The 26,093-nt window shown below is 48.5% G+C and overlaps 1 protein-coding gene across 5 annotated transcripts in view; it reads right to left on the bottom strand.

Annotated features, from left to right (window-relative positions):
• The window catches only part of CEP192 (centrosomal protein 192), a 70,456-nt gene that overhangs the window by 19,861 nt on the left and 24,502 nt on the right, over nt 1–26,093 (bottom strand). For all 5 annotated transcript variants that reach the window (XM_064481674.1, XM_031439253.2, XM_031439255.2 and 2 more), the window contains 20 exons: nt 25,191–25,317; nt 24,242–24,357; nt 20,935–21,775; nt 20,721–20,847; nt 19,605–19,779; nt 17,638–18,547; nt 16,677–16,825; nt 15,085–15,315; nt 9,578–9,703; nt 9,345–9,488; nt 9,152–9,215; nt 8,589–8,728; nt 8,409–8,501; nt 7,786–7,904; nt 6,875–7,051; nt 6,204–6,294; nt 5,865–6,041; nt 2,675–2,935; nt 2,319–2,434; nt 739–848 (listed from right to left, as the gene is read on the bottom strand). In XM_064481674.1, the coding sequence (XP_064337744.1) occupies nt 739–848; nt 2,319–2,434; nt 2,675–2,935; nt 5,865–6,041; nt 6,204–6,294; nt 6,875–7,051; nt 7,786–7,904; nt 8,409–8,501; nt 8,589–8,728; nt 9,152–9,215; nt 9,345–9,488; nt 9,578–9,703; nt 15,085–15,315; nt 16,677–16,825; nt 17,638–18,547; nt 19,605–19,779; nt 20,721–20,847; nt 20,935–21,775; nt 24,242–24,357; nt 25,191–25,317 (4,294 nt within the window). The remainder of the gene's footprint in view (nt 1–738; nt 849–2,318; nt 2,435–2,674; nt 2,936–5,864; nt 6,042–6,203; nt 6,295–6,874; nt 7,052–7,785; nt 7,905–8,408; nt 8,502–8,588; nt 8,729–9,151; nt 9,216–9,344; nt 9,489–9,577; nt 9,704–15,084; nt 15,316–16,676; nt 16,826–17,637; nt 18,548–19,604; nt 19,780–20,720; nt 20,848–20,934; nt 21,776–24,241; nt 24,358–25,190; nt 25,318–26,093) is intronic.

The raw sequence follows: 26,093 nt of genomic DNA, 5'->3' as shown, positions 1-26,093 counted from the left end.
CTTACTGTGCAAAATTTTAAAATTATTATTTTCTTTAATAAATGAGTTTCCATGCCATTTAGTATAGAGTCATATCATTCGAATGGCTTCAAAATATTCTATTGCATAATCAAATGATCCCCTATTCTTGTGCATACAGGTTACTTCTAACTTCTTTCTATTACAAGCAATACTCGATGAAAATCTGTACACATATTTTTATATAATTTGCACGTTTCCATTCTTATACTTTGTGTGACTAATAAATACCACTAAGTACTTGAATGGCTTAGCTCACACAGAGCCAACACCTAGGTCAGAGTCATTCTACCACGAGCCACTCTGAATTTTTTGGCCACCATCACATCCTCCATAAATCATACAGTAGCCACAACAGCAGAGAAACTGCACAGAGTGTAAGTTTGCAACCAATAAACCTTCAACAGCAATGAGACTAAGTTTCACAACGACCACTCCCCTCTGTTTACAAGTCTACGAAGAAGAAGCAGCATGTCGGTAACACCTGAGGTCCACAAAGCAAAGCTCTCACTTGGTCTTCAAGATGACTCTGTATAGAGAAGACTCGGGCCTTTCTTCTCGTTTCACAGGTAAGGAAACAACTTCAGTCATGTACTTTGTCCGAAGTCACACAGCAAAGCTGTGACCCAAATTCAGCCTGATGCCACATCTAAACTAACTCTGCCTCCTTCCCTCACATTGCTGGACCCACGAGATTTAAAAACATGCTGAAATTCTTACCTTCAGTTACCAGTAGCTCATCTTGAAATGCTTCAGCAAAATCGATCTTCTGCAGCACACTGTATCCTGCAAGCACCTGCTCTATAATCCCCGGCTTGTGCAACAGAGCTCTGCCAATGGAGATTCAATTCAGAGTGGCTTTTCACATAAAACAGAATTAGAGCTTTAGCCGCGCAGCAGCAAAGCCCACTAGCGTCGCGGTGCAGGGGCACGGGCACCAGGTCTAAGCCCCAGTGCAAGTCATTTTAAAAAGGAGGCTCGCTTTTGAAAATTCCCTTAAAAGTTATACATGGCAATACAATCAGCAGTTTCAGTAAATAAACACACCAAAACCACAACTTCCTGTAGAACAGTAGAAAGAACAAAAACTTGTATTCTTTTCAGGTCATACATTTTCATTATTTGTGATAATTTGGTCATGGCTAGAAATTTGTCTCAGAAAAAATACTCCAAGAAACCGATACAAGTAAGACGTCAGAGAGAAACACAGAAATTACCATGTAGCTATGTTTGCCCTCTTGTAGAGAATTTTGAGGTGAAAGAACTGAAATGTAAATTTCTCTATAAAACCCAGATGTTCACAAAGAAATCTCATTACTACAAATTTATGACAAAGAGTTATAAAGCAGTAAGCTGATTTCTCCATCCCAGCAGAGAGAAAGGGAAAAAAAGACAAAAAACCTTCAATCTTATTTCTCCAAATGTCAGTTTCTCTTAATACTTAATTGAGAAACAAACCAGGCTCCAAACGAGCTCTTCCCAGCAGCTCTGTTCTCCCACCATGTGGCTGCTCATCACTAACATTCCAATAGTCCTCAACAGATTAAAAATCTCCTAAACTGTGTATCAGAACAAAGCATGGCAGAGGACTGGGCAGAGGAGAGGTGGGTCCCTGCACACGTCCCTGCCCGCCTGGGGGTCAGTGCCTTCCTGCTGGTGATGAGCGCTGAGTGGCCAAGCTTCACTCACTTTGGGCTCAGACTTAGGCTAGGAAACTCTGGAAGTAAGAGCCCTGAATTCAACACCAAGAGTGTTTCAATCATACCTAGACCGAAACATAAATTTGACAACCTCCCAGCACATTAAACTACATATAAATCCGATGTACCCATTTTTAGAGTACCTGCTTTAAGCAGCTGGCCGGGTTAAACACCTGACACATTCCTGAAACACGGCTTGACGCTCTCACGGAACTCACAACATTCCCAGAAACGTTCCAAGTCAGGCGTGTTATGTAACGTCCTCCTTCACTAGTTCTTACATGTCTTCTGAGCCTGGCTTGCCACCTTATGAAGACGGTCCCGTGATGGGGTCCGAGGCCCCGTGCGGGTGGAGGGCAGAGGCTTGGCATGCGTCTCCAAGACATGCACTCACAGGACCTGGAGCGGAGCCCCCATGGGTATCTCTGCCCATATTTCTCCTACAGGGAGCTTCCTGGCCACACAGCTTCTAACGAGACTTTCCATCTGCCAGTTCACGAGTAAGTGATGAAATGTTCCATAAATTCCAATCCCAAACCATTTTTAAAGCCTTAGTCAGCCCCACCGAGGAGTTCCCGTAGGCTAAGATAAGAAACCCACCTTCGATACTGCTGTCTTGAAATTTCATCTCCACCAAAAAAGTATACAGTTGACAGTTCTGTGGTGGTGTTAGAACTGCTTTCTCTGTCTGATGGAGTGTATATTATAGTAACATCCTGATGCCAAGAGAAAAATCAGGAGTGAGTATGAAGCATTTTTCCTGAGTAAGTCATCTCGCTGTGAATAAGCCATCACAGGGGCACGAATGCACCAGTGCAGCACCTCCAAAATCGGGTGAGCACTGCCACCCCCACGCCACTGTCACGTGGTGCCCGCACTTCTAGCCATGAAACACACCATCAGCACTTAACGTAAAAATGAGCTCACAGTTTTAGTGCAGACACTTTTATACTTACTTCTTGTGTTCTTTCCTTGAGCACAAATTTATCTGGAAAAATCCTTAATACTTTAGGATCCAGCAAAACTTTTTTTTGAGAATCCTTAAAACCTACTGCTTTCACAAAAGCTGCACGAGAGCCGGTGTTACGAACAGAAAAAACAATTCTACTTTCTCTGCCAGGCACTAAGTCGTTCACTGCTACCATGTAACTGTCAGATAACTTTTTAACATCTTCCAAAATCAGGTTACTTGTTCCTCCATATCCAGACAAAGGTATCTGAAAACACAGAATATATACATTCAAAATTATTTTTAAGTCAGCAGAAATCAGAAGATTAAATTACAGTCAGAGAAGAAAATACAGATTTAAAATTATTAACATTTGTATACTTCAGCCAATTGTTACCCCACACCCAGTCTAGCATTATATTAAAGAGTTTGTCTTAAGGGAAAAGCAATCTAACAGCTGCAGAATTATTTACCTTCCAGAATACCAAGAATAATTACTTCACTGTTGTAGAAACCACGCTTAGATGACAAGGAGCAACAGAGAGAAGAGTACTGATGTGCCTGCGGAAGAAACGCCCGACAGGAAACACACTGATGTTTACAACACACTTTGAAATGCGTGAAAAAGCTGAATTGACGGTTCATGAATATGTGATAAAAGAAATGGAGTGGGGGATATGTGAGTGTTTACCGTGTAATTCTTTCAAATTCCCAGTAGTTCTGAATTTACAACATGAAAAGTTTTGGAGGTAGAAAAATCCATGATCACATGATCCTGTTAACTTCTGGTCTAGCAGAGTCACAGAGAAGTGTGCCAAAGGGACCCAGAGAAGCCAAGAACTTGTCAAGGAGGACAGACCGCTGGCAGTGGGGCGCAGGCTGGGGTCAGGCCCCAGGTGCTGGCGGTGCAGTCCCTGAGCCACGGGCTCTGGTGGGCTCAGCACCAACCGGAAAGAGGCTTCAGAATAAACTCTTGTCATGTAAGTAAGAACATGGGAAAAAACAGAACAGCCAAAACATGGAAGCAACTCAAATGTCCACCAACAGGTACTGAATAAAGCAGCTGTGGTGTATGTATACAATGGAACACGACTCAGCCACATGAAAGAATGAAATACTGCCATTTGCAGCCACATGGATGGACCTGGAAATTATCACACTAATAGAAGTAAGCCAGAAAGAGAAAGAAAAATACCACATAGTATCACTCATACGTGGAATCTTAAAAAAAAAAAAGAAAGAAAGAAAAAAGGATACTATGAACTCATCTACAAAATAGAAGCAGCTTGGTAGATGTAGTACACAATCTTGCACTTACTGGGGAAACGGGATGGGAAGGGATAAATCTGGGAGCTTAAAATTTGCAAATGTTAATGTCTCGACGTAAAAATACATAAACAAATTTCTTCTGTACAGCACAAGGAACTATATTTAGTATCTTGTAGTAACCTTTAATGAAAAAGAACATGGAAACAAATACATGCATGTGTATGCGTGACTGGGACACTGCACTGTGCACTGGAAATGGACACATTGTAACTGACTGCACTTCAATTAAAAAAAAAAAGGATTGATCAGGTAAAATTTTACCAAACATGTTAAAAAAAAAAAAAAAAAAAGACAAGCAAAACCCAAACAAACAAAACGCTGTATTCTTATCTGAAAGACTACCGCTTTCACGGTTCTGGACTTACTACACTTAACTTCTAAGGGGGAGACAAACAAACAAACAAAATGCAGGAAAACAGCTACCCTGCTGGGAGACAAGCTTCACACCCTTTAAGATGTACTCCTTTAAAAATGACAGTCATTCCTAATTATTACAACAGGCTCCAAAGAACCTTTTGCAAACTTCAAGGCATCAGTAGCCTTTTCAAGCTGTTAGGCACTAAGTGGAGAAACATTCTGAAAAGGTAAATTCAGGTGCCCAAAAAATTAGCTTTACTTGCCTTTTAGCACAAATCAATAGCATTTTATGGTGGTTTTTTCTGGGGATGGAACCCAGGAGCTCGTACACAGTAAGCAGTGCTCGACCACTGAGCTCTACCCACCGCCAGAATAACAGCATTTTAAAGGGTGTCAGAGCTGAAGCTGCTACAAATCACACCTCTTTCAGAGCGAGTGCTGCTAATTTCCAGAGTCAAAAGTGTTTCTAATTTTTCTTTTCCCATAGAAACTTGCATAAATCTTACGCATTAAACAAAAGTAACAGGGGAAAAGTTAGCTTCTGAAAACACTCGTTGTAAGTGTTCTCCTGTATTTTCAAAGTCTAAGGAGTCAGAAACAACCACTGAGTGAAAGGTTAATAAAAAGATGAAATGAAACGAAATCCGACCAGAAAAGCTGTTGTCCAAGGGCACATTTCTTCACCTCGCCACCGTGGACCCCAGGGGCCGGGTCAGCTGAGGGCGTCCTGGGCTCGGCCAGACGTCTGGCCGCAGCCCTGGCCTTGACCCACTGGGCGCCCCTCACAGCTGTGACAACCACGAATGTCTCCAGAAATTACCAACTGTCTCCATAATCTATGTATTCTGTTTAAAGTACTGTTAACCTTGTAATTTATCACATTTCTTCTCTGACATCAGGAAACGGACCAAAGTTTCAGTCTCAGCCCCTCACCCCCCACAAAGCCTGCTCGGCCTTATGAGGCCCAGCTCTCACCTGACCTTGCCCCTCCTTCCCTTCCTCAGTGATTTACCACTTTCCCCTCTTAGTGCTCGGCTCTAAACAAATGACTTGAAATCCTCTGACAAAACTATGCTGGAGAGGAACAAAATGTAAAAGGTTCTTGTCTTTGTATCCCTAGTACGTGGAATGAAGTCTAGCAAATGGTGTCACCAGACACTTTGCTGAAATGAAAGGAAAACATTTACTTGGAAAGTCAACATCTTAAAAGAGTCATCTGGAGTTACCAAAAAACTGGGTTCTTTAAACGTTGAGCACATTTCAAAACTTACAAACTAGAATGAAACTCATCTAATGAAGCATGAGAGGAGACAGGGGGACCACGGCGGCTACTTTCACAATGGGACACGCCTACGAAGCCCGTAATTACTCCTAACCTGTGTGCAGACCTAGGTCATCACACGTTTTGACTTACAAGAAGCAGAGTACTCAGCATTAACCAACATAAAACAAATAGTTACACACATCATAAGCTCTATGGGAGGAAAAAAAAAGCGATAAAATCATCTTACTGTGAACTTAATGCCTGGTTGTGACCGAATACCAAGTTGTTTAATTTCTAGTTTAGCCAACATACAGGATAATCGAGTAGGTGCAAACAACACAGAGACGTAAATGTCTTCTTTCGGGCGAATTCTGATCTCACAGCTACTGGTCAATCGCTCTTCTGAGCCAAAAGTGTGCTGAAGCTGCAATTTAAAAACAATCACTGCGTGAAACAAAGCAGAAGCAAAAACAAACACTCCGCCGCCAAGAGCTCTTTGCAGACAAGCAGCACAAGGCGGTCTCCACGCGTAAATGCTCCGGGCCCGAGAGCACGGGAGACAGAACAGAACCATGCACTCACTCACCTGGAAGCAGTCCTGGTCCTGGCCTCTAATCAGCAGTCGTAAGTGCTGGGCTGCAGATGTCGAATTATTTCTTAGCGCTAGTTTCTGAAGCCTAAAAACAATGACACATTTTAAATGCGGTTTCCCTCTGGGATACTGCTAAGATCACCAACACAGAGTCAACTGAAACCAAGCGTATGCTCAGAGATGCACTGACTGCCTGGGCGCAGAGCCGCCAAGGGGTGTAGCTCCTAGACTTACAGACACTCAGGACCTTCCAAGGGTCTAGCTGGGCAATGTCTTCACTGAGAGCTGCTTAAGAACATGCACTGTTCATCAACTAGTTTGTAAGCTCCTTAAACAGATGCAAGGTCTGTTTTTCCTGTCTACCACTCACAGTGCTTTCCAGACAAGAAACAAAGATACTCTTAATGGCCTAAATTTGGGCATCAGCAGAGAATTCACCAAAGAGCTTAAGAAAATTGAAACCTAAGTTCTTTTTTTTGGATTGTACTTTAAACAGAGGTGAAAACTTAAAAAACAAAAAACACTTGAATTCATGATAGGATGAATAAGGACTGTATGCTAGCTTCATTTCAATTCTAAGAACACTGACATCGTCACAATTAACACAGAGGAGAGTAACAGTAATTGACGAGAGCAAAACCTTCGCGGTCCGCGACAGTACTCACTGTGTTCTGCCGAGAGGGACACCTGCCCACGCCAGAAACTGCTTGTTGGATAAAATCGATGGAATGTTTGAGCAGCAAGACCCAGGTGTGGGAGGCTTATTTCCTAGAGAAACGACTTCACCTTTTAACATCACTTCATACTGGGGGCCAGAGGGCTGTACAAATATTTTCAAGATCCTAACAAAGAAAACCACCTAAGTTCAATGTTTAGAAATCAACTCTTTTGGCAACTATCTCCTCCAGGCCTCCTCTGTTCAAGAGACTGAGCCGGGTGCCAAGGGTACCAGGCACCCCGCCCTCAGGGCACACTGGCCAGCGAGGACACAGATGAGGAAGCAGACTGTGGCAAGCCCCTGCCCACGGGGAAGACCTGGGTCCGGGGAGGGCTGAGGAAAGGCGCCCTGGTGAGGGCGCGAACCCGGCAGGTAAGGGCTGCGCATGCAGCCAGCGCCCCTCCTGAGGGCCTAGCAGGTGCCTGGGAGGCGCGGGAACCCAGGCACGACTGGGCCATGTGGTCTCAGGACAGCGTGCTAAGCTGCGTTTATCAAGCAAGTTCAAACACTGCCATGGAAAGGTGATGTTCACTTAGGGTTTGGATGCTAAGAAGTCCCTGGCTGGAGAAGGGGTGGGGACAGCATCTGACAACCAACAACTGACAAGGCCAACCCAAAGCTTCCTTGGAGAAAACGGTAATGAGAAACATCAAGACTAACATGTTACTACCAGTTTTGTCAGAAGGCATTTGAAAATGCCTTCTGGCTTTCTAGTCAGCTGATTCTAAGGAGATTTTCAGAAACAGAAAGAAGAAACCTGGGACTCAGCAGAGCGGCACCAGCGCCCCCCAGGCTGCGTGGGGAGTGAGGGCTGCTTTGAGGGCCAAGGAGAAACCTGCCTTTACAATTTCACATTACCTTTCCTCACGGGCTTCTGGGTCCTTCGGAGTAAATGAAACTGTAACTTCCTGTTCTTCTCCAGGTTTAAGGAATAGATTCCCTGGATCCACTGAAAAGTGACTTCCTCGATCTGGGATCTGAATATTGACACGATTACATGGAAAGGCTGACTTAGGCAGGCACGGCTTTTACTCTCTCCTCGTCTTACTTACCTTCCTCACCTACTAGGACCGGTGATTTCTCCTCCTCCTTGTCCACCAGGGTCCCACCTAGTCTCATTTCTCTCTCCTTCCTGCTCCGTGACAAGCTTTAGCCACCACCTGTCCCTAACTCCTGGCCACGAACACCCCTCACTCACCCACAAGTCCCAAACATGGTCTACACATATGACTCTCTCTCCTCCACTCCCCTGAGCCATAGGGAGCACACAGGCTCCAGGAACAAACCTAGAACTTGGTTCTTATACACGTATCACTGGGTGTCCCGGCTGAAGCCCACATCTGTTTCACATCACGGAAGCCAGCTTGGAAGTCCCGCTGAGACACTCCCCGACCCCATGGCACCCAGCCAAGGCAGGAAGTGCACCAGCCCTCATGACGCGGGGGCACCCATGGCCTCACAGCAGGGGCACGAACTCTTACCTCGATGTCCAAGTAGACGTCAATGTTCCCTGCATTCTTCAACGGTAAGCACTGCTTTGCCGAGGAAGCCACGCTGGCAAACAAGTGCATCGTCTGGAGGATGGGGAAGAACAGGCATTTAGAAAAATGCCACGAGAACAAGCCCACCGGCACGTGAAGCGGAGGTGGGGGCAGGGATACCTGCAGGTCTTTAGGGGCGTGTATCCTGGCAACTCCTGCTCTGGCCCGAAGACTGACACTTGTGATGACTGGCGTAGCGTTCGGGCTGTCAAGCTCCACATCAACTCTCGCCAAGAACTCTTCTGCTGAGTCCAAAATCTCTATGGAAGGCCATTCTTTAGTTCAGACACCGGAGAGTTACTTAACTCTAAATGCCACAGATAGGCCAACACTATGCCCCTGTGTGGGGCAGGAAAAATTGCAAGCAAAATGATTTTTTAAAGAACTCAAAAGAGGAACAAACATAAGTGGAGGAGAAAAGGAAGCATCTAATTGGCAGATGTGATAAAATCAATTAGCAGAAAGACCCCCAAAAGGTTTTCAGTGGCACTTGCTTGGGTTATTCATAATTGGATGGATTTGACCTAAAACAGCATGCTCTCTGCCCATTTTTAAAACAACATAAAATATCTAACAAATTACAGTAGATGCTTGACACATTCAGTGACAGAGAAAATAAGCCTCAACTTTGTAGTTTACTTAGCCACTGAGTAAAGCAATTCCCAAAAACGTAAACGTGGTACCTGAAGAAGGGATCTGTTTCTTTGGACTATGGAAAAGAACCCAAATTATCAGAAATTCTGGATCCTGTAAAACAAAATTAAAAGTTTACACGTACACTGACATTCAGGTTAAAATCTTAATGAAAAAAAAGTAATTTGGAAACTCAGCTTCCCCCTAATTCTGAGCCAGTTCCCCCCCCCCAAACCGGCCCACCTGTCCATCGTAGCTGGCGGGCATCATGTGGGTGACCACGGAGGGAGCTGCCAACTGGGTGATCACTGTGGCGTAGGGCAGCGCTCCGGCAGCAGCGTGGACGGGCTCCCTGGAGAAGGTGAAGCAGCGCCAGGCTGTGGCGTTCTGTCAGAAACAGGAGGGGCGCCTCAGCAGGGCCGCAGTGCACTGCGGGTGAAGGTACCTCCGTGCCCACCCCCACACGCCAGACTCACAGCGCTGATGACAAGCCGGACCGGGACGGCCGCGTGCGTCCTGTTCACCAGCTTTAATGGCAGAGCCCTCCAGCCTCCGTGAGCCAAGTCACCAAAATCAAGAACATCTTTCTTTTCTGTTTCTATCTAGTTACCGGAAAGGAGGAATTTATAAAAAGCAGTATGTTAATAAATATCCCAGCTTATGTTCATATCACTGCCGTTTCCAGCCACAAACAAAAAGTCAGCATCAAAGGTAACGCACCTAAGACTGCTTGAGCTACTTTATTTACAGTTGATATTTTCTACAAAAATAAAGGCTGAATTCCTTTTTTGAGGAAGTCTATACACCCAAACACCCCACAGAATAAAGCAATGTCTCAGCTGCTGTTACTCTGAAGACTGTAAGACCCTAAGACAAGCGGACGGTTTCACAAAGCACACAGCCTCCCTCTCTGAGCTCTGTTGACTTCACGTCCCTCCAGAACACATGCTGGCCTTTTCAGATTTAGTCCAAACTTCTGACAACACTGACAACGTCTAAAAAGACATCAGAACAGACAGGTCCTAAGTTTAGAAAGAGTGCCTCTCCCCATGATGGTCCGACCTCCTTAAACATGGGAGACCAACAACACACAGCCTCAGCCCCCACATGGAGAAGTGCGGATACTATTTTACACACGCACATCAGTGCTTCTGGCCTAGCCCAACATAAAACAAAGGGAACTCAAAAGCAAACCAGCAAATGGGAGCTGACATCCATGGTGGCCCATGGTCTGAGGTCCAGTCACCTCCAGGGAGACCAGGATGTGGAGTTCTGACATGTTAACATGTGGGCAAGGCAAGGCTGCATGAGTCTGAACTCCCTGCAAAACATGCAGAGATTCAGAGGTGCTCTTTCATGGAAAGGGAGCTGGGAAAACTGCATGTTTGAAGAGACAACAGGGAAAGCTGCCCGGAACTGCAAGATGATTTACCAGAAAGTGGAACCAAGGCCTGCGCCACCAGGTGGGGTCCAACCTCACTGCAACCTTCACGCCCCACCATCTATGCAAAGTGCTCCCCAGGGACACTTCGTAACACCCAGACACACGGGATTTCCAGAGCAAAAAGTAGCCTCTGTGGATGTGAATGGATATTAAAAATTTTTAAGTAACAATTAAAAAATTAACCACATGAAGAAAATAACCAGGGAGACCCAGCACAGCAAAGCAGCAGAACCAGCAAAGAACTGGAGATAATCTGAAGTGAGTTATAAAACAAGGACATTTTAAATCTACATGAGAGTCTGTTTAGAGGGAAATGCAGAAGATTTCGGAAGCAAAGGTGAGCAAAAAAAAAAAATGTAACTTCGTCAGCCTGCTAAAGCTCAAAGTTGGGGTATTAAAACCATCTGGAACTAAAATATTAACCAAAGACAAAATGACTCAAGCTTCCTGCATTGTTTGGGAATAGAGTGACGCTACTAATTTTATACCTGAGTAACCAATTTGAAACAAAAAAGGAGGGGGAAATAGAAATGTGTAGCTGCCAGACTAATGCAGATGCAAAAGAAGGAGGAAAGAAAAATTTAACCTGTCCAGTAGGAGTCCAGAAAGGTGGGAAAAAACAGGAAATGTAAGGGACACTATAACATGATTGAGGTTGAAGACTGAAAAATAAAAAGATGGAAACAGATATTCCAGGAAATTACTAAACAAAAGAAAAGCAGACAGACAGTATTAAGATCAGCCAAATACCTTTAAGACAGCAGGGGTAAAGAGACCTGTTACTAAAGAAGGAAACGTCTCACTGAGAAGGTAACGGTCCGGGGCCTGAACACACAGCGAGCCCGAGCGGCAGGAGGCCCTGGGCAACAAGGGGGCACAGACACCTCGGTCAGAGGCCAGAAGCAAACAGAAGCGCTGGTGCTCAGAGCTAGAGGGATGGGCCCGAGCCAGCAGCACCTTTGAGAGCCCCGCATTCGAGACACAGAGGAGCCGCTCCCATTACACACAAGAAGCGTCACCTTGACGGGACAATCGTGTTCTGACCACAGTGGGGAACAGCGCTATAAATGTACTTTAAAACGCACAACAATCTAAGTCCCAGAAAAGGCGATCCGAAAGCCTTTCTGGCCAACTTTACTACCTAAATCTTTAGCAATGTGGATAAAATAGCTAACTGACTATGTTCATCACTTCTGACATGTAACACAATATTCAAAAAATTACATAAATTTAGAAACAGCATTCTTTCCACTCTCTGGTCAATCGGCAGGTGAACGGCTCTTCCCTCCAACTCTAGTGAGGAAGGACTGACAGACGTCACTGCAACAGGGCAGTCGGATGGCAGGACCGCGGGACAGTCAGCAGGACAGTGGCAGCTGACGTCCGTTTCCCACACAGAAACAACAGGAAACAAGGGAACAACTCCCCAGCCCGTGATGGGAGCGCACAGGACCGCTCTCCACGCACCGCCAGTGGCGCTGCTGTGGTCGCCACACAACGTCCCCAGGGTCTGGGTGTCTCGACAATTAACGGGCCCCCTACGCACCAAGCACAGCTCCGTGAGGGAGCGAGAGACACACTTCCCGCCACCCGAGCAACTTCCACTCCGGGAGCCAAGAGGAGCACAGTAACAACAGCCAGGGGACATCCTGTCTGCCAAATGCTGCAGGTACCAGACAGAGAAGGCAGGCAGGCCTAGGGAACATGGGGTGAGGGGACGGGGCCCGCGGCCACCCGAGAGCACACCTGGAAGGGCGCCCCAGCTGACACTCTGTAAGCCGTCTTCAGGTGCATCCAGGCTGGGTCCACGGCACTTCTCCAGTCTCTACGAGATGCTCACTGATCATGGCTCCACCAAAAACGGGCAGCTGTGTTCTTTACCCTGTACACATATGGTCAATATCTCCCCACCTCGCCACTCACCATACTGTTTCTTAAAATGATGTCGAAAAGGCTATGTAACATCTAACATTTACAAACCACCGGGAATAATCACTGGATCTGGTTAAATTTTAGTCCCCTTTAGGTCAAGTGACCTTTCGAAACATCCCAAACTAACATCCACTCAAGTAAAGTCAATGGTAAAGCTAATTCCTTACCCTTAAGAAGTGAGTATGAAGCAACTGATTCCTCTCTCCCGAGGGACACTTTTTTGGAGAAGGAAAAATAAGCCTTGTTTTATATGCAGGATACAGGGTCTTGCCTGACTCTATGTAAAATTTCAGCCCAACCAAAGTAGGGGGAAAAAAACCAAACAGCTGAAGAGCCAAGGAGTGGGGTAAAATCATCACAGAGCATCACTGCTAGTGACGGTTCATACTCCAGAATGTAAGGAACACCTACTAAAACTGGTAGTGACACCAAAAACAAGAGAAAAATGGGCAGGAAACGTGAGCAGGTAGGAAGCAGCAGCCAGAACGCCCAGCAGACACGTGAAAAGATGCTCAGCGTCACTAGTAGGAGTCCGAGCCAGCAGATCAAAGCAAGGAACTTCACATCCAGGACATAAGCAGACAGGTCAGCATCCAACGATGACAAAGAGCATCCAGGAACACTCACGCCTGTCCTCTGGGAAGTAAACTAGTAGCTTGGCAAGAGCCGGCCAGCATAAAGCCCATGTGCCACAAAATACTACGTGCACGGCGCTACCTGGCAGCTCCCGCGTGAGGCTACAGAAGGCAGCTGACGGTTGTACAGATGCAGCCTCCGTGTCTCCCGGGGAACACTGCTCCCCAGTCAGGTCCGGTCTCTCCTGAGTCCACGCCTCGAGAAGGCTCTCACCGGCCCGGCTGACACCGAACCAGCCCCTACACAGTGGTTCCCAGGCTCATCGTACACTGGACTCAGAGCCCCAGTGACACCTCAGACCAGTGAAACCACAATCTCTGGGGCTGGGACACAGGCATCGCTATTTGTGAAGCTGGTCAGGTGATTCCAACGAGCAGACCAGTCCACTTAATAGGACATATGTGAGCCTCTCAAAATATGACAACCTCAAATACTGCTTAGTTTTCAGGCCTGCTACAAAAATGTAAGAGGCTTAAGGGCAGGTTCAAAAGCCGAGTCAGTGGAATGCCCTGAAATGCAGAAGATTAACAACGCTGGTTCTCAAGTGGGAGGACTCCCGTCATGCTGGACACACTTCGGTAGTCACAGCTGGGGAGGGGAGAGACGACTGACAGCTGGTGGGTGCAGCCAGGGGTGCCACCAAACACCCAACAGGGCGCAAGACAGCCCCCACCCCCAGCAAAAACCACCCCCATCCGAAGCGTCAGGAGCACCAAAGCTGAAAACCCTCACCAGGCACAAGCACCACAGAGCAGCCTGAAAGACACACAAATGGCCCTTACGCACAAAGGACAGATCACTGGTGTTCACAGCATGAGACCCTCTACAAACGTGCTTCCTTCCCGGGGGGACACGGAGAGGCATGTGCACCAGGGCAAGGCCCCGGAAGGCGCTCATCCAGGCCCAGGGGAGGACGGGGAGGCACGCACACCAGGGCAAGGCCCTGGAAGGCGCTCATCCAGGCCCAGGGGGAGGACGGGGAGGCACGTGCATCAGGGCAAGGCCCCGGAAGGCGCTCATCCAGGCCCAGGGGGAGGTGCCCACCCTCATCCCTACACTGCACCTCCAGACACAGTGACAGCTAGAGCTCTGTGGAGTGAGACAGCCACGCAGCAGCAGCTTGGAGCACATCGGTGAGGTTACACTGCGTCACGGTCAGTGGCCTCCCCGCTGCCCCGCTCCTCCCATGCTGTGCCCTCCTGTCCCTCACACTCCCTCATCTGGCGCCACGTTCCATTCCGATTCCACTCACAACCAAGACAATCTGCAACCCCTGGTGAGCTGTGACGGCTACTGATACCAGCCACATCCTCCCCAGGCCAGGCACTGGGGTGCATTTAAAACCCTGGTGTTATTCCACTGTCCTAAAGGGGCACAGATCCAACATGTGCTTCATTACCCACCCTAGGCAAGACCTAATTTCTTTCACTTTCAGAAAGAAGAGAAACTTCTATAAAATAAATAACAAGTTCATACTGTACAGCACAGAGAACTATATTCAGTATCTTATGGTAACTTATGGTGAAAAAGAATATGAAAACAAATAGATGTATGTTCCTATATGACTGAAGCATTGTGCTGCACACCAGAAATTGATGCAACATTTAAACTGATTATACTTCAATAAAAACACGTATGAGAAGAAAAGAAGAGAAACTTCAACGAGCAAACAGTCTTCAGGTGCAGAGGAGAGGAGAACGTGAATGCGGATCATCACGTTACACGGTGGAAACCAGCGCGGGGACAGGGTTTGCTATACTTTGCTTACAAACACCTCAGCAAGTGTATCTGTGCTTCTGTAAAACAACAGAAGCAATTCACAATCGTGGAGTAAGACAGGAAGAGCCAATGTTCAGCTTGCCTGTCACTTCCTGGTACATTCGCCCACAAATTCATTTTTCCCAAATATTACTTCCAAGGCTAACAGCCTCACTGAAATGCCAGGTATGACAAAGATCTGCTAACAGTCACCTCAATCACGGGGGTCTCGGCAACGGCGGTGAGAACGACCCTGCTCGCCAAGGCTTCCGCCTGTACGATTGCCTCCGCGTCTGCTGAAAACGGCCAGGAAGCAACACTGAATATGCACCTGAAGATCCCAGGACGGGAAGGCATGAAGAGCACCTTTATCTCTTCTGTGGACTGAGGTCTTATGATGACTTGATTCTTGAAGACTAAGCAAGGATATGCTGAAAGATCCACCTAAAAAAACAAAAGAGCCACACGGTCCATTAAGAAGCAACTTCACACTGAAAATTAAAAAAGCAGAACCAACCACTTTAAGATTCCCCGTCACTCAAATTACCCAGTCTAGATGTTTATCACCTCTTCAAAAATACCCAGGCCTTGTAACTCATCGTCTGCAGATGCACAGTTAGTCAAAATTGGGAAGACTTTTGAAAACAAGTTGCCTATACCTCACTTTCCTTGAAAACAGCAGCACCTTGCTACCCCCCCGGGGTCCCACCCGTCCAGTCCCGTCCCGCCCCCCGGCCCCGGACAGCCCTCCAGGCCCACCCCCTGGCCTCAGACATCGACCTGGGACCTACCCCCCAGGTCCCACACCTCAGCCCCGGACAGCCACCCGGGCCCCACTTCCTGGCTCTGGACACCCCCGAGGACCTGACCTCTAAGATGCTGTGTGATGTAGGGGTTACACTGATCTCCAAGGTTCCTCTCCTAAGGCCTCCAGGTCTGCGATCACAACTCAATCCAGCTCCCTCCCTCACTGTAAACGGGGACCTTCTTTTCCACACCCACTTCCAGGGCTGACATCACATCTACATGCTCCTAAGAAGGACTCCAATCTCCCCTCCTTCCACCTCAACCCTTCCTCCAATCACCTGCTTTTCCTCTAAGCTCAGAATCAGAGGGAAGGGCTGGGAGAGGGGCAGGGAGAGCAGCCTTACTTCACCAGGTAAAGCACGGGTATCTCCAGTAAGACAGGAGAGCAAACCCCTCTACCGAGGTTGGTCTGCAAGGGGCCGCCCTCCCTGCTCACCACATGCAAACGGTCGCTGTAACTGGGAACAGAGACCCAGAGTCGAGAGCTTCAGTGGCTGTAACTGACCATGTGAGACCCTTGCTAACAGGTTAGAACTGTGTATCCAGGTATTTCAAAAGATCACATAAGAGCACCATCAGATAAACTACTCACAGACTTCGCTTACTAAATGAAGGCAAGGTCCTAAGAACAACTTGTTTCTTTTTCGCTTTTTTTGGACAAATGACAGTAACTTATATTCAACCACATTTAACAAAACCAACAAGTAGAGACCAGAAACTCAGAGCTCCAGTCAGTGGTTTAAATGCACGAAAAGCACATTTGCATGACTTTATAAATGAGTAATGATGAAATACAATGACTAATGATACTAACTGGTGAAACTGAGAAACACCCAGCGGTCACGTCTTAACACCACAGGAACCACCACAGGAGGACTCCGCGCAAGGGATGAGCAGGGACAGGCTCCCGGCGCAAAGGCAAGCAGCAGGGAGGGAGAACCCAGCACGCGTTGACGCGCCGCCGAGTCAGAGGAGGCAGACGGACATCCAGGGCTCACCTTCTCCCCGTCGACACTGACGCTGAGAACCCTGACGCTGGCCTGGAGCCAGCGGTCGCCGGGATTCAGGACGCTGAGGAGGGTCTGCGAGGCGATGCCCACACAGCACGCGTGAGGAAAGCCCAGCGCCTCCGGCAGCCTGGCTCGGCCTGGGGGGTGGGGAGAGCAGAGTCAAGCCCACGTCCAGCGCGCAAGCAGAAGCGGAGCTGGCCACGCGGAGCTACCGCAGAGATGGCCGCCCGGACCCAGGCTCCGTGGTCCAGTGCCCAACTCCCTGCAGGGCTCCTGAGCGGTGGGTGAGCTCCGCGTGGGCAGGTCGGTGTCCTCTCTCGGCCGCATCCAGCCCATGAGGAAAAACAGTTAAAACTGATCAAATCCAACAAAGCGCAGCTAATCAGCTCTTAGTGTCACTGCCTATCAGTGACCGCCCCTTTTCTCTTCTGTAATCACAAGCCACCACCTAACCCGGTAAGAAGGGACAGAGGCTGTGACTTATACTTTCCATACGGTGCCAAGTGCCTCCCCACCCTCACACGGGAAATTCACGCCGCAGTCGCCTCCAGAAGGAAAAGGGCAAGACGCTGGGGGGCAGGGGTGCCGTCTCTCACTAGCCCAGGTTAACCCCGGGCACTCAGAGCCAGCAGGAGACTCGCTCCTTCAGAGAGGTGATCCTAAACAGACGCTTCCTACTTGAAATAACAACAGAAATCCAAGTCCAGAGAGAAACAGAAAGACAGAGGCACTGAGAGTTCCACTTGCTAAGTTTTTAGGTTTTTCTAAAGGCCACTCAGGGACGCTTGCACAGAAGTATATTATGGTCTATGTTCCAAATTCAGGATAAAGAGAAAAACTTACAAGAAATTCAGGCCAATCAGCATCCCCTAGAAACAAACTAGTTTTATGGCCCCAATTGAGAAAACTCCATTTTTAAACAGCAGGAAAGAGAAAAAAAACACCTTACCGAACCCTGACATCACTCCTGAATCCCACAGGCCAACTCCACAGCGTGGACCGACAGACCGCACAGGAAAAGGTTTCGCTGTGCTCAGAAGGTTCTGGCTGAAGGTGCTGGAACACGGGTGACAAAGGGAAGAGGTCCCCATGAATCCCGAGCCGGTATCTCGTCCGAGACAGATGGGGTTCGGAATGCGCTCTCCCGGGGGCGCACAGTGAGGACAGCTCCCCGAGGAGCCACAGGCCACAGTGCTGGCAGCCCCGCCCCAGGGTGGAGCAGCTGTCCCAGCTGAAGGCAGGGCATCCAGACACTGCTGGGCACAGGGAGCTGCGGTCGAAGGACTTTGCGCCGGAGCCGTGGGGACCGGGAGGGGCATGCTGTGCATCTCAGGAGCAGAAGCGAGCGCCACGGTGCAGGGGATGGGGCCGCACTGGTCTCCAGAGGCCACCTGGTGAGGCCCCCGGCAACTGAGTGCACTGCCAGTGGCTGATGTACCTTCAGAAGCAATGCCTTCACCTCGGTCCACAGATCCCTGGCATGGCGTGGGGAGGCGCGGCACCGCCGGCACGGCCGGGAGGCTGGGGCCTGAGCTGCTCAGCCGTGCCAGGCTGCTCTGGTCCGATTCACTGGGGTCTGAGGTCAAACCTACTGCGCTGGTTTCTGATCGGTCCTCACTTTTGGAGGCCAGCTCTCCACTCCACCTCAAGTTAGGTTTTACATCTTCAGGGTTGCTGCTCAGAGAAGTAGTTTCAGTCACCTTCCCCGTATCCACGTTCTTCTGGATAATGTACGGCAAAGCCCTTTTTCCTCTACTTTGAAACAGACTGTCTTCCCTCAACACGTCCTCGGCCTGTGCCTCCGATGGAACTGGACTGCACTGGACGATCGTGGTGCTCAGCTCATTGGTGACGTCACTCTGTGGGACAAAAAAGCTTAGAAACCATCCACAGATAAACTGAATGTTACAAACTCAAACCATCTCATAGAAGGTAAAACAACACAGCTCTAGATGACATTACTGCTCTGGAAAAAAGCTGGCTCATACACAGAAAGGTAGCTCTGCAGCTGTGAAACGCAGGATTAAAAGTTAGAGAGTCTGCATTCATTGTTCTGTAGAAACAATTACAAGGAGACTGAAAAGGAGGCATTACCCATCTACGGGCCAGAAACAAGTACCTGAGTTCAGTCACTTTGGGGGACCGATTTAGCACAGTGACAGCGCAGCAGAGGGGGCCTCCCTGCAAGCCCACCAGCCACATGCAGCTCAGTCCGCGCTGCACACTGTCAAGCCACGCAGCACCCCAGGCGGGAGCACTCCAGCTTCTCCCACAAGCTCTCCCAGGGCTCTCTGCTTCCCTCCTGCTGCCACGGCCACCACTTGGTCTCAGCCTGGCTGTCTCTTGCCTCCCTGGCTCTGGCAGCCTGGGGCCACACCTGCCTGGCTCTAACCGGCCGTCAGTGCCCCTCCATGGCCACGAGCTTCCGAAACATTAACACAGATCATGTCTGCGTCCTGCTTCAGAGCCTTCACACTCCCAAATTCACACTGATGGCTCGGTGACACAGCCCCTCCCTTCTCCCAGACACGAGTCACTGCAGCCATCCAGACTCCTCGGGGTCCCACACACGCGGCACGTACATCGTCATTCCCCGTCTCCCCGTCTCCACTAATTCCAAACAGGCCCCTCATAAAGCTGTGCTGGACATGTCGCCTGGTCAGACCATCTGCCAGAACCTACAGCATGTCTGGCATGTCCTCCACCAGACTGACGGCTCCTTGAGGGCAGAGACTAAAGCACTTGTCCTTGTAGTGCCCACGCAGCATGAGTGGCTGTGTGTGTGTGCGCACACGTGTAAAACAGCAACACAGGTAAAACACAGCAACAGGGATTAGACAGGCCGAGTTTGAGTCCTACACCAGTAAGACTTCAGCGCCAGAAGCCCAACTAAAGAAATAACACAAGTGTTCCCACCTTGTGGCCCTCAAGGCCCCGCTCTGAGGCCATGGAGGGACAGGTGCTCCTCTCTGGTTCCGACACGTACGTCAGCCTGGTCACACTGGCCTGTGGGCACGTCAGCTGGGACGACTCCCTCTCACAGGCGGGCTTCTGAGGATGGGCTGCTGCAGCGAAAGACTCCAGAGCATACCTGGAAGAGAGGACACCTGAGACCTGCCCGCCCCTTCACTCAGCACCGTCTGCACCGGCAGGAAGCGCCCCCTGCTCGTACCCCGCTGCCCCCAACACCCCTCCTGTCCTAGCCGCCACGTATGCCAATCCCGGATTCAGTCTTCTTACCCTTAACTGTCCAAGACTGTAAATGACATGCCTGTTAAATGAGGTCGTCTGGTAAATCTGGTAAACTACTGAAAGTCATAGCAGTTTCATTAATAAACTCCACACACAATCACATAACCATGTCAGCTGTTCACTCAGCAAAAATTCACTGCATTCTCGACATAGAGCAGTGAGTAGGGCATTCGACAACTCCTGAGCTCCAAGAGCGAAGACAGAAAAGGAACCGGCGTACAAGTGCAAAGAAGTGGGGGTGGTCCCGGCACCGGCAGGGTGCCGTCTGTGAATACGCTGGGCACAGAATGGCGCAGCAATTAAGAATGCACATCCAAGCCCCCTGACTCACAGAGTCTCCATCTGGAAGTTAACCCTAAGGGGAAAAATTAATGCTAACTGTACACACTTCACCGAAAGGACAGAGCATGTATCACTATCGACAGTAAAGCAGGCAATCTTAAATATCGAACAGGAGAAGCAGGCAATGGAAACCACTACGCAGCCACTTCAAGTCCTGCCGTTGAAAGCTATCCACTGACTTAGACAGATGGTCATGATATATTAGGGAAAAAAAGACTAGAAAGCAACAAACAGAGACTCCCCCGTGTTTCACACACACACTGCGTTCTGTCAGTCCGTCCCGTCGTGGGGCCAGAGGACCCGGGCTTCTCCTCGAGGCAAGCGCAGTCTCGGCGGGCAGGAAACTGCACCACCCCACATACTCTGCCGTTTGGTTTCGTTCCTTTCAGTTTTTCTTTCTTTCCAATTTCCCCACACTGAGCATGTATTTGCACCTACCCTGATACACTTGTCCCAGAAGCTTCACCAGGGGAAGAATGACTCAGCGGAGAAGTGGAAGGCCTGAAGCTGTCCTGGTCGTCCTCAGAGCCACGCCCACCATGCTCAGGAGGCGGGTTCTGCACACCTATCAGAAAGGCACATTTTCCAGTGAGAACAGAGAAACCCCACTCGGTGTAAGTCTGTGAGCGCAGCCGGCTACTCTGACCCTTACCGACGTGTCCAGGTGAGGTGACGCGCCCAGGAGAGACGAGGTAGGGGTTTCCACAGGCCGCGTGCTTCCCGCCGGTGCTCATCTCACTGCCACACTCGCGCTGCGTGGGCTCCTGTCCACCTCTGCGTGAGTCTTTGCGCTCCTCAGACAGCCACAGGGACGCCACCCTGGGGCTCCTGACCAGTGAGTAACTGCTGGACGTGGGGACGGGCCCCAAGGCGACCCTCTCACCGTCCCCAGTACCTGGTGACCTGCAGTCAGCGGATCGTGTCTTCACATGGGCACCTACACCCCCACGCTCCCCTGTACTTGTAAGAACGGAGCTCATGGCCTCAACTGTCCTTAGTGACATCTGGCTCTCGTCCCCTCGGTTTCCACCACAGAAAGCAGCTGCTGTGTTTGCCTCCAGCCCCCACACACTTGCGCCAGCAGCACCCCCGTCCACTGCACGGATGTCGTGTGGAGTCCGTTCTCTGGGCAAAGATAAATCCCATATGTCAGACACACCCGCTCTTGAAAGAGTCTCCAGGCCACCTTCACATCCACTGACTTCCGTCTTCCTAAGGTATTTCTCCATATCGAGGGTGCTGGACCCACCACTTCTTTCCAACTCCCTGGGTAAGAAACCAGACTTGGTGGGACAGCCCTTCCACGTGTCATGCTCCTGAAACGTCTTCTCCCTGGTTTTATTGGAAAGTGCCCTGATCATGGCGGCGAGCTGGGACGGGTCAGCGCTTGCCGACGCGTCTGCAATGGCCGCAGCAATGGTGCTGACCCGCAGTACGGAGTCGCCTCCGCTGCCCTTGTGCCTCTGGGGCTTGCTGTCCACAAAGAAAGTGTCCTAGAAATGAGAACATTCACATCAGACACACTGACCTCAGCTGCACAGACCCGCACAGAGCAGTGCAATCTTCCTGGGTAAGCACCACAGGAGACTAACAGCAGCAAGAACTCAGTGGTGCGCCGCGAACACCCTAACAAGAAAAGACAGCTGCTGCCAACTCGAGTGCAGCGCAGGGGGTTACGTACAAAATCAGAGCATCAGTTGCTTAAGAAAGTCTTTGGGAGTTAAAGAGATGCTAAAACTCAATTGGAAACTAATTTAAAACCAGAAACTTGAAATACTGATGGTGAGTCACCAGCGAGCCACAGTGAGTGCAGGGCCAATTCTCAGTATGTCACTCAATGTCAGAATTGTTTACAAGCAACATGTGAGGAGGAAGCACATGGGGCCGACAGCAAAGCAACATACACTAATATTTACAAATGCAACTCAAGACATCTGCCTCCAGGAAGAGCAGGCAAAGGGATGCACACCAGCTCCCGCTGAGAGCAGCCAGGACTGGGCAGCACATCCAAAACCACCTCCTAGTGGCACTGGAGAGCTCAAAAAGGAGCACAAAACGGTGGGGCCAAGCTCCGGGAGAAGAAAGAGTCCCCCAGAGGTGAGCCCAGTCCCGGGATGCAGCGCCAGGTCGGCCAGCATCGGGAGTAACACGCGACGCCTGTAACACAGTGAGCCACCACGCGGAGCACGGCTGCCGGCGTCAGAGAGGTACACTCTCAAGCTTAGATTTTAAAAACGACAATTCCCAGAAAATTGCAACTTCCTAAAACTGACACAAATTGTACACACTGGAATAGTCCTACAACTATTAAAGAAACTGAACCTGCCATTAAAAGTTACTAAAGAAAATTCCAGACTCGGACGACATCACCAATGTATTCTACCAAAATATAAAGAAAAATGGTACAATCTTACAAAAACTCTTCCAGAAAACAGGAAAAGTGAGACCAGCAAAACCCTGGTGCCAATACCAGACAAGGACATTACAGGAAAGGGCGCTGTCCACTCATGAGCACAGATGCAAAATTCTCAATAAATTATTCTCACACGGAATCCAATGAGCCCAGCGACCCTTACGAGGGACAGCGGGCCCCGGCCCCCGCAGACAACAGCGGCCCCACAGTCACAGCCACGGGGGTGACTCACCCCCCACCCAGACAGCTGCCAGGGCGCACTGGGCAAGAGCTGCCCTCCCCACACGCTGAAAACAGACGCAGCCAACAAGCAGAAGGGAACCCTAAAAATCCAATGACAGATGAAAACCAACAGCATCCTCAAATTTAAAGACAGAATACTGAAAAGCTCTCCCTGAGTCAGGGAGATCCGACATCACTTCTATTCAACACCGTCCTACAACGCAGTCAAGTAAGGCCAGACACAGCTGTAAAAGTGAGAGAGGACCAAAACGGCCGTGTCCTCGGAGGGTTCTGAGGATGGAACTGCGTCTACAGACAAGTCCAGTCTTCAGACAACAGTGAGGTCAGCGTGGTTACTGGACATAAGGTGACTGTATCAAAAAACATGTATTTCTGTTTAGCCACAACAAAAGGAGAACTAAGTTAAGAAGGGTAATATTAAAATGCTGTTTCAACAATTTAGGGATAAATGTAACAAATGACGTGTAAAAATCTCTTCACAAAAAGTCATAAAATACAGAGAGAAATTAGAACCTAAAACAGAGAGAGGTACCTTTCATGGATTAGAAGATTCAATGTCATAAAGAAGTTAATTTTACGGTCCCATGGATTAAACGCAATCTCAAATAAAAGCCAGCAGCGTTACTGTGGCTGGTAGTGGAAGGGAGCAATCTGGTTGTAAAACACATGGAAATTCAAAGAGACAAGAAGGGCCAGGATACACTTTGAGAGAAAAAAAGGGAGGATGTTTCTTCCAGGTTCCAAGACCACAAAAGGACAGTGTTTTAACAGTGTCACAGTCACGTTAGACAGACGCCAAGCGTCCCTCAACAGAAGAGTGACGTAGCAGCTGCAGATGACGCATCACAGAAGAGCGTGCACGACAGAAACAAGCCACCATACTCCACACAGCTGTATCCTGCAGACACAAGTGGAAAAGGTCAAAGAGAAAAATACACGATACTACACGACTTCTCGTACGTAAAGTTCAGAGTGGGTGAAACTGACTGAGTGTCAGAGGACAGGCAGGAGCGAGCAGTGCCCGGGGGAGCGAGGAGACAAAGAACTGGTTTCTGCACCGCTGGCAGCGCTCTCTGACTTGACCTGGGGCGTACAGGGGCATCTGAGTTGTGACAACTGTTAAGTCTGTGTAATAAGCTCTTCTGTATGTTGTTACATGCTGATTAAAACATGAAGGATATTTACAATAAAACTAAGCGTAAAAAACCCACGTTACGCATTTTTACATGCGATCTTATCTTGATCTTATACAAGAACAACGACCCCGTGCTTTTAGCTTTCCTTCGTGAAAAGCTTACGATACCTCTGTTTGGCCTTTACTGGCAGTCAGTGTCGTGTCATTTTCATCCACTTGTGAAACACTTTCCAGTTCTTCAGCCTGAAGTGTCACTGATCCTTCACTCAGTTGTGCATTTACATCTGTAGAAAACACACAATATTCAACTTAACATCTACACACTGCCTCCCAGAAACAATCCACGGATACAGACCACTGAACAGAGCTGCCAGGAAGACACCTTTGTACCTCAAACGTCAGTCATCCTCACAAAAACTTTAAATGTATGTCACCAATTTCGGTCCATTCTTCAAAGTCTAAACTTGAAGAAGACTGAATTTTAATATCTCCCTTGCAAAATACTGACAGATTCATTTAACACTTGTCAGCTTGAAACATTTCACTAATATACAAACTGAATTAAAAAGAGAGTACCTCTTTATAACAGTGGGAAATTAATTATATAAAGAACCTCTCTGTCCCAACTCCCCTGTTGGAATGCGGGCTCTCTGAGGATGAAAGCACATCTTGTACAGTTTTGTAAAGTGTAGCACCAGGCACCGTACTAGTGAAAAGCAGCTGCTAACCGGGAAAGTCTGGCTTTAAATATTCATCACAGACACATACCTGTGGATAATCAAAATCCGAATCTCAAAATCCTCTCTAAAAGTCTACCTAGACAACAAACAGCTGTAATTCATTAACTCAGTAGTTTAATAGGCCAAAGTCAACCAGACTGCTTGAACAAATTATGTATCATGTACTGTTTTTTTACAAAAGGGTTTAGGTGCATTCTGGCTGACATGTTTCTACTTTAGATTGAACAGGCAACATGGGGTTATATAAAAATCATATCTATAACTAATACTGAAAAAATTCAGTATTATATATACTTTTCCTCATAGAGAACATGATCACACAACCACTAACTTACAGATTTACAAAAGGTCACTGAGAACTTCATTTACTCCAGTACCTGAAGACAGATCCTGGTTCAGAAGAGCCGTTCCTTTTTCCAAGTTACTTCTTGGTGTGTCTGATTCTCTTATTAGAGCAACAGGTTCCCTCTTCTCTGGTGATCTAATAAAATAACCAAACGATGGCTACAAAATAAACACGGCAATTATTTCCTTAATTTTCAGCTGCTTTGAGAAATTCTAAACTATTTTATCTCAATACGGGTAACCTAGCTAAAACGACTTCAACAAAACACTTCAGTTTTTTCCATTTAAACATCAATTTCCAGAGACGAACTTCGCCAAGTCCAGACAGGACCTTCTATTTCCTTACTGCTGTCTTTAACCATCAGAAGGAGTAACGTCAAATAATCTGCCCTTACTGGGCGATTCAAATTACAAGGACCCAGAAACAGCACTTCCTGAGCACCTACTGTGTGTCAGGCAGCTTTAATACCCGTCAGGGACTGGGGTGGGGGTCGGGGGGACAGCTCGGTGGCAGAGCGTGTGCTCGGCAAGCACGAGGCCCTAGGTTCAGTCCCAGTCCCTCCACTAAAAAAGGAAGAGACCTAATTACCTCCCCCACAAAATAAACAAATAAAATACATGTTCTAAAAAATCAAAAAGAAATCATCAGGGACTGACCTATCAGTGACAAAGCAGGAAAATCCTCCTGCCTTTCTGGAACCTACAGAACTTACGAGGGCATCTCACCCTGTACAGTAACTGCATCCTGTGTCCCGTACTGAGAGGAAGCACATCCCTACTGACCCGGATGACGGCTCAGAAGGCTCATGCTCAAGGAGCCTGCTAAAGGGCAGGGAAAGCCCGCCTGTCTTTCTCCCAGGACTTCCACGTGGCAGACCTAAGTGTGAATTTGTCAAACGCACTCAATTTTCGAGTGATCCTCACGTGAGGACCTC

This window comes from Camelus dromedarius, chromosome 32, assembly GCF_036321535.1.
Source record: "Camelus dromedarius isolate mCamDro1 chromosome 32, mCamDro1.pat, whole genome shotgun sequence".
NCBI classification, from domain to species: domain Eukaryota; kingdom Metazoa; phylum Chordata; class Mammalia; order Artiodactyla; family Camelidae; genus Camelus; species Camelus dromedarius.
Note: the sequence above shows the minus strand (reverse complement) of the source record. Positions and strands in the feature narration are given on the sequence as shown.